This window comes from Primulina huaijiensis, chromosome 2 (genome assembly GCF_012295235.1).
Source record: "Primulina huaijiensis isolate GDHJ02 chromosome 2, ASM1229523v2, whole genome shotgun sequence".
NCBI lineage: Eukaryota > Viridiplantae > Streptophyta > Magnoliopsida > Lamiales > Gesneriaceae > Primulina > Primulina huaijiensis.
Window position 1 is genome coordinate 25432171 of NC_133307.1, and position 9236 is coordinate 25441406.

The window sequence follows — 9236 nt, forward strand, 5'->3', positions numbered from 1 at the left end:
TGGGTAAATACTAAGTCTTTGACCCTGGTGACATTTGAAATTGATAAAAATGAAAAATAGATTCATATTCAAGAAATAATTAATATCTTATGGAAGAACATATCATAAAAGACTATCGAAAAGCTTATGAATACACGTCCTCCAAACTTGATTCGCAAATTACAACAGCATAAGTCCTATCGCAGCATGTATTTAATGATAAGATAACAATTCAAAGCGCTGATGCAATAAAGACAGGCCTTTTAACAGTAGAAGCTGGTTCATCGTGTTCCTGTCTCAACATCATCTGAAGCTCTTTCACGAACACTTCCATGGCGTAACCTGGTAAGCAAATCGGAACCACGATCCCATTCTCTCCCTTGTTGTTTCTGAAAGGTATGTAAAAGCTGGCCACCCCAGGAATCGCCCCAACTCCGCCCTTAGCCGGACCTCCGTAAGCCGGCTTGCCCCAACCGAAATCCACATCTCCGAAACCCGCCCGCGTCACGTCGGAGACCAGATAAGTACGCACTACGGTGAAATGCGGCCGCCCTCTGATCACCATCAGGTCAGCTACCGATTTCATGTACTCCTCTGTCACGTCGGATTTAGTCTTCATTACCAGCTCCAACGCGTAACTCAAGGGATTCTCCGTTATATTCTCTGCGGTGGAGACTGCGACGGGGAATGCAAACGCGTTACCATAGTATCCAGCCGGGAGTGGTGGGTTGAATCGGGTCCGGGCGTTGACTATGCACAGGATTCTCACCTCTTCGTGGGGATCGGGTGAGATGGAGATTGTGCGACAGCGCCAGAGGCATGCGGTCAGGAGTTCGAAGGTGGAGCATGTTCGGAGGTGGGGAGGGACGTGGCGACGGAGGGCGGAGATCTCGGCGGGGCCGAAGAAGAATGAGCGGTGGACCATGTCGTCGAGGGGGATGATGGTGCCTTTGATGTCAGGTACGACGTCGTACTCGTGGTGCGTGCAGGAGATGCGTGGTGGGGACCTTGCGTTGAGAAGCTCTCTGTTCCATACAGGCGGGGTTGAGAGGCTCCGTCCGCCGCGTGCCAGTTCGGCGACGGCGGACATGAATTGGACAAGCCCGGCGGCGTCGCTCATTGTGTGATTGAGTCGAAGAGCGAAGATGAACCCTCCGCATTTCAGGCGCGTGACCTGCAAAGAAAAGTGTCATCAAAATCTCAATAATATTTTTATACTATGAAATTAATTATATATATTATGATATAAAATGTTGATTCGCAATCTTTTATATCGAGTTTTATTTGTTAGATGTGTATACTGAAGGGGAAGTTGGTGAAAAATCCCCAATCAAAACATTTATTTGGGTTCACTCCCTACCCACAAAATTGTGGTACTATGTAATACAAATTGTGGTACACTTCATGTGGAAATGTGGTACACTTCATGTGGAAATGTGGTACTAAAAAAGTACCCAGGGACTGAACACAAAAAAAAAACGACGGCTGGGGAGTGAAGTCCAATTTTCCTTATACTGAACTCGAGCCGAATTTTTATTGATTGTCAATATAATGTTCAGATATTTTAGAAAAGCAAGCTTCCAACGCCGCGACCACATATTATTCGGTGCGATACACGGAATAATTAATGATTAAAATTAATAAGTAATAGTGTTTAAATAATTATTTAAAATTATTGATTTAATGTAATGAATATATTTAAAATTTTAATATTATTATCAAAATATTGATGTCATTTGAAATAACACTCATAACACTCCAATGATAATAACAATATTTTTTTTTAAATTGACTTATGATATTGGTCAAATGCAACTGATATAAATAAAAAAACAAAAAATATTTAAAAAATCTTATATTATTTTAACTTGTTTAACATAGTTATATATACCTTAAATAGTTTCAAATTATTTATCATTTTTCAACTAACAATAGATATATTTCATCACTAATCGATACTTGGAAGGGACATACATACATGTATATTTCAAAAGTAAAATAATTGTTATCAGAAATACGAGGCTTGGTGGGTGAAGCATTCATTATGTCTCTTCTTTTAATTTAGAGCCTCAAGTTTTCGCAATTATGTATTTGTACTGTGTGAGAGACAAGTGGCCAACAGTGTAAATTGAATTTTATAATTTATTTTAATAATAAATAATATTTTTGATATAAAAAATAATAATATTTTATAAATAACTCATATAAAAATCAGTATCATAAAATTGATTCGTAAAAATATCTCACAAATTTTTTTGTGTATATTATTTTGTCTGCGAGCTCTTCAAAGATCAAAGATAAATTTAAATATATAAAACACGTTTTTATGTCAAATAATAGATAATACTATCTTTTATTCACTATATTGGATAATCCAATAATGAAACTACAAAACAACAGTGTTCTCCAATTATCAGACGCCGCAAGATAGTGGATAGATGCACTCTCCAATTTTTTTTTAATCAATATAATTATTTTTGTAAAATTAGAAATATTATTATTATTATTTTATTATTATTATTTTTGGATTAAAAGCAGTGGTCTCTGCTTCGTGTTGCTGATGTGTGTGTGAGAAGTGATCAGTTCATTAGTTTGTCAAAATTGATAATCTTATATTTTACAAATATTAATCATGTATTACATGGGATGGTTTTTCAACAATCTCACCCTCCTCTGGTGCTTATTTTCATTCGGAACCTATTTGGAAATTTCAAATAATATATATTTTAAACAAATATACAAGTATTTAAATAAAGGTCGCATTTTTGTTTCCAACTCTTAAGTCTTAGCTAGAGATGAAAAGTAAACGTTATTTCGCTAAATAATCGAAAATTAATTATTGAATTATATAAAATATTATACCTACAATAATTATCTATTTCACAGTGACTGTATACGTATATAATTTTGGAAAATGTATTTATAGAATATGAAAGTCGAAATTTTTTGACATTGGTTTGATACAAAACGGGAAAAATAATTGATGTCATCTAAGCTTTAGTTGTAAGTTGTACTCTTCATTTTGAGTACAATAACAATGGAAAACTTTTTTTTGGAATATTTTCACACTTATATATATCCAGTTTTTCAAATCAATTACCCAGATAAATATATTATAAATACAATCACAACCGTAAGTATGTAACTATACATTAAACCACCTCTCACACGTTCGAAAATTTGGAATCAGCAATTTTAATATATAGTTTTAGAGAAAATTAGTAAATTAAAATGGTTCGAATATATTAAAAACATGAAGCTAGCTAATTCTTGCCGTTATATATTATTAATGGAAGTTGACATCATTAGATAAAATACGGTTTTATAAATGTTACCGTGATGGCCGGCATGCTTATATATAATAAAAATTTAATTAATAAGATGGAATGGATTTTTTTTTTAATGGCAATCAAAGGATAAATGGGGTAAAAGTTAAAAAATCTTACGGAAAGTTAAAATTATGTTAAAAATTATATTAACACTGCCTAACTTGATTATTTTGAACACCATAGAATTGGTCTCTTCACCAAGATCTTTTCACTTTATTAAATTAACTGGTAAAGGGATTCATCAATTAATTAATATATTAAAAAATCCAACTATTAAATTATCTTAAAAATAGTTGTCAACTAAACTAATGTACCTGAATAAGTAACAGAGGGCCGTTGAGGACTGTACCAGAACCCGGAACATCATAAAGCAGCTCCTCCAAGCATGGAAACGGCGGCTGAAGGGCGTCGCCGCCGAACTCCTCCAGCGTCACATCCGCATCTGCCTCAATGAACACCACGCCCTCGCCGGTGCACTCAACCACCAGCTTCCGGCCTTCCTGTTCCCTCAGCCTCCCCGCGAAGGGATAGTAATAAACCAGAGCCTTCCCGATGGCCTCCCGGATCACCTTAGCAGGGTCTTGTCCTTCCATTGATGGATTTCTCCGGTAGAACTGTATCACCGGAATTTGGAAACGGAGACCCTCTTGATCATCGATATCAGAGAGGGGTTTGAACTCGTGGGGAGTTGGGTTTGATGGAGGGATGAGCTCGGGGTTTCGCCTTGTGACTTTGAAAGTTAAAGATTTGCTCGAAGCCATTTCTGTGTCAGAGAGAATTTCTAGAAGTGATTAAAGGATATTACTTCGCGTGAGAGCTAGCTTAGATTAGTTGCTTGGTGAATGTGGGAGATCATGCAACGCAAGTATTTATAGAGGTGGCACGTAAAGTTTTATACAAGCAGAAATATTCAATATCATTATTAGTATTTTATTATATAAAAGTAAGAGTGACTGAGTGAGCATACGTTGATATGTCAAAAAATATATTTAATTTAATAATAATTGTGAAATTTAAAATCATATTTGAAGAACAGCACTTGCTCTAGTTTATTTTATCAATTTACATTTAGTCGAAATCGAACGCATTGTTGGAAATAGTCATTGCAGGACCAAATATTTGGTATTGTACATTAAAAAAATTTTGATTAAAATAATAGTATTCAAATATTTTAAACTATAACACAATATATGTTGGATGTAATAATTGTAACTGTTTGGTAGAGTAATTGAAACATTGTGCTCGAGCTACTGTACGATTTAAAATATTAGAGTTTCAAATGCGACCACCTGCTATAGTTTTTTATAAAGCGACATATTGGTACCAGAGACAATTTCAAATGTTCAATTCTCATTGATTGTAAGGAGTTCAGTTATTGAGATATGGATTGTTGGGTGCAATAATTGTCTATGCTTAGTATAACAATCGAAACATGATTCTTGAACTATTATATGCTTTGAAAAATTAGAGTAATATTGTTACCACCATCTATCGTTTTTAGTAAAGCGACAAACGTTTGGTTTTACTCTATAATCAACTTCGAAACAACTATTTTAATTTTTATTTACAATTAATTAGAAAGATACTGTTTTTTTCACTTTCATTTGGATTCAAATTGGACTCCGCTTAATGAAAAAAATGAATAATTAAGAACCATAAATTTTTTAAATTATTTGTTGCAGCTGATCATGCTCATGCTAATTAATCTATATTAACTTGATGAATCCAATGAATTANAGGAAAAAGGAGAGGTTGTTTAGTGGGAATTCAATGAATGAGTTTGTGACCAGATATGCAAAAGATAATGGGAATGGACAAGAAATTAGTGGGTGGTGGGGAAGAGTTGATCTCAGTAGAATAATTAATATAAGTTTTTGGGAAAAAAGTCATTTATGTAGTTGCGTTAAACTTTCTTGGCTGCTGCGACTAAATTCAGTGAGTAAGAATTTGACCAAATATGTTTAAAGTTATAGGTCATGATTGATTTATAATTCTTTTTATAAATATGCTGGAAGTTACTGTGAAAAAGTAAAAATTTACGGTAAAAAGTAAAAATCTCAAACTCTTTAAATTATCATACTACACACTTTATAATATTTTTCTCTCAACTCAATTGTGATTTTCTTCACAAATGAGATATCTATTTATAGAAAATTTTTACAAATAATCCAAAAATAAAATACATCATCACACACTAATTTTCAATATTCAACACCTAATTTTACCTAATTTTCAACATTCAACATTCACATTTTCAACACAAATATTTAACACATTTTAAAATAATTTTTCAACACTCCCCCTTGTGATGATGATCATAATGATTGTATACATTACGTGTTTTTATACTGCCTCGTTAAAAACCTTACTAGGAAAAACCCATTGGGATAAAAACCATAGTAAGGGAAAAAGAGTGCAGTCACGTAAACTCCCCCTCATGTTGACACGAACAATTCTTCACAAATTTCGTAGATTGCGCATCCCAATATTATATATGTGCTTTCTGAATATTGTCGTAGGAAGTGCCTTTGTGAAGAGATCTGATGAGTTTTCACTTGATTGAATGTGACGAACATCAATACATTTATTCTTCTCAAGCTCCTTGGTGAATGCGAAGAACTTAGGAGGAATATGTTTAGTTCTGTCGCTTTTTATGTATCCTTCTTTCATTTGAGCAACACATGCAGCATTATCTTCATATAGTATCACAGGCTTCTCGTCGAATGATAATCCGCATGAGATTTGGATATGTTGAGTCATTGATTTTAACCACACACATTCACGGCTTGCTTCATGTAGTGCAATAATCTCGGCATGATTTGATGAAGTTGTTACAAGTGTTTGTTTCTGTGAACGCCAAGAAATTGCAGTGCCTCCACGAGTAAATACATATCCAGTTTGAGAACGTGCTTTGTGTGGATCAGATAAGTATCCAGCATCGGCATAACCAATTATACTTGGATTAGCATCTTTTGAATACAAAAGTCCCAAGTCTGTCGTTCCTCGTAGATAACGGAATATATGTTTAATTCCGTTCCAATGTCTCTTTGTTGGATATGTGCTAAATCTTGCCAATAAATTTACGGCAAAAGATATATCAGGCCTTGTACAATTTGTAAGATACATAAGGGCACCGATAGCACTTAGATATGGTACTTCTGGACCAAGAATATCTTCATCATCTTCACATGGACGGAATGGATCCTTTTCTATGTTTAATGATCTAACAACCATTGGAGTACTTAAAGGATTTGATTTGTCCATATTAAAACGTTTAAGGATCTTTTCTGTATAATTTGTCTGGTGAACAAATATTCCACATTCTTTTTGTTCAATTTGTAAACCCAGACAATACTTGGTTTTTCCAAGATCCTTCATTTCAAATTCTTCTTTCAAGTATGACACAACTTCTTGAATTTCCTTATTTGTTCCAATGATGTTTAAATCATCAACATATACAGCAATAATTACGCATCCGGATGTTGTTTTCTTAATGAAAACACAAGGGCATATTGAATTATTTACATATCCCTTTTTCATCAAGTGATCACTTAGCCTATTATACCACATTCTGCCGGATTGCTTCAACCCATATAATGATCTTAGTAATTTCACAGAATAACATTCTCTGGGTTTTGAACTTTGTGCTTCAGGCATCTTAAATCCTTCAGGGATTTTCATATATATATTACTATCAAGTGATCCATATAAGTAGGCTGTAACAACATCCATAAGACGCATTTCTAAATTTTCAGATACTGCCAAGCTAATCAAATACCGAAACGTAATTGCATCCATCACAGGAGAATACGTTTCTTCATAATCAATTCCAGGCCTTTGAGAAAAACCTTGTGCAACAAGTCGAGCTTTATATCTTACTATTTCATTTTTCTCATTTCGCTTTCGAATAAAAACCCATTTGTATCCAACAGGTTTTACACCTTCAGGTGTAAGGACTATAGGTCCAAAAACATTACGTTTATTTAGCGAATCCAATTCAACCTGGATGGCATCTTTCCATTTTATCCAATCCTGCCGATTTTTACATTCACCAAAAGATTTTGGTTCATGATCTTCATTATCATTTATGATGTCGATTGCCACATTATAAGAAAATATATCATCAATTTCTTCTATATCTTTTCGGTTCCATATTTTTCCAGTATTAATATAATTGATAGAGATTTCATGATTCTCGTCAGTTTGTGGTTCTGACAAAACATTTTCATCATCATGTGTTTCTTCAGGAACATCATTCTCTATTTTGTGATCATTATGTGTTTCTTCAGGAACATCATTCTCTATTTTGTGATCATTGTGTTTCTCTATGAATTTTCTTTTTCGAGGATTTTTATCCTTGGAACCAACTGGCCTTCCACGCTTCAGGCGTTTAATGACATCATGACTATCTTCAATTTGTTTCTTCGGAATTTCAATTCGAGCAGGGGCATTTGCAGCATGTATATATGATTTAGTTACCCCTTTTGTGTCTGCAAATGCATCTGGTATTTGATTTGCTATTCTTTGCAAGTGCACAATTTGCTGTACATCTTTTTCACATTGTTTTGTTCTTGGATCCAGATGTAACAATGATGATACATACCATGTAATTTCTTTTTCGGTATGTTTCTGTTCTCCCCCTAACATTGGGAAGATTTCCTCATTAAAATGACAATCAGCAAAACGTGCTGTGAACACGTCGCCTGTCTGTGGTTCAAGATATCGAATGATCGATGGACTATCATAACCAATATAAATTCCAATCTTTCTTTGAGGTCCCATTTTCTTTCGTTGAGGTGGTGCAATAGGCACATACACCATACATCCAAAAATTCTCAGATGAGAAATGTCTGGTTCTTTACCAAATGCAAGCTGCAATGGGGAGTATTTATGATATGCACTTGGTCTGATGCGAATTAATGAAGCAGCATGTAAAATTGCATGTCCCCATATAGAAATAGGGAGCTTTGTTTTCATAATCATTGGTCTAGCAATCATTTGCAGACGTTTAATCAATGATTCAGCCAATCCATTTTGAGTATGTACATGAGCAACAGGATGCTCAACAATGATTCCCATAGACATACAATAATCATTGAAAGTCTGGGAAGTAAATTCACCAGCATTATCAAGTCTAATTTTCTTGATTGTATAATCGGGAAATTGATTCCTCAATTTTATTATTTGAGCAAGTAATCTTGCAAATGCAACATTTCGAGTTGACAATAAACATACATGTGACCATCTGCTGGAGGCATCAATCAATACCATAAAGTATCTGAATGGTCCACATGGTGGATGGATTGGTCCACAAATATCACCCTGAATACGTTCAAGAAACATTGGTGATTCAGTTTGGATTTTGGCTGGTGATGGTCTTATAATAAGTTTTCCAAGAGAACATGCTTTACATTGAAACTTATTATTCTGAAAGATCTTCTGGTCTTTCAATGGATGACCATGTGTATTTTCTATAATTCTTCGCATCATTGTTGAACCAGGATGTCCTAATCGATCATGCCAATTGGTTAATATTGAAGAATTATCAATTACCATGTTTGATTCAATGGGACGTATATGTGTATAATGCAATCCAGTAGGGAGCATTGGTAGTTTTTCAATCACATATTTCTTTCCTGATTTATATGTGGTAAGACACATATATTTCTCATTCCCTTCATTCATTGTTTGAGTATCATACCCATGGGAATATATATCATTAAAACTCAACAAATTTCTTTTCGATTGTGGTGAATATAAAGCATCATTGATCAAAAATTTTGTACCATTAGGTAACAAAAATTGTGCTTTACCACATCCTTTAATCAAGTCTACAGGACCTGATATTGTATTCACCGTTGTTTTTGTTGGTTTTAGTTCCAAGAAATATCTTTTATCTCGGAGGATAGTGTGCGTTGTACCACTATC

The 9236-nt window shown here is 34.2% G+C and overlaps 1 protein-coding gene across 1 annotated transcript; it reads right to left on the reverse strand.

Moving 5' to 3' along the window:
* Positions 1–76: 76 nt before the first annotated feature.
* Positions 77–4156, reverse strand: LOC140970955 (benzyl alcohol O-benzoyltransferase-like). Its single transcript, XM_073432966.1, has 2 exons — positions 3623–4156; positions 77–1153 (listed from the first exon to the last, which is right to left on the reverse strand). Exons 1-2 carry the CDS (start codon positions 4067–4069, stop codon positions 212–214), a joined length of 1389 nt encoding a protein of 462 aa, XP_073289067.1. The 5' UTR covers positions 4070–4156; the 3' UTR covers positions 77–211.
* Positions 4157–9236: the final 5080 nt, after the last annotated feature.

What these genes read in the sequence shown, in the direction of transcription:
- LOC140970955 (XM_073432966.1), bottom strand. Translation starts at nt 4,069, where the DNA reads ATGGCTTCGAGCAAATCTTTAACTTTCAAAGTCACAAGGCGAAACCCC. An exon ending in GCCCTCTGTTACTTATTCAG is followed by an intron (nt 1,154 to 3,622) that starts GTACATTAGTTT and finishes TTTTCTTTGCAG; the next exon opens with GTCACGCGCCTGAAATGCGG.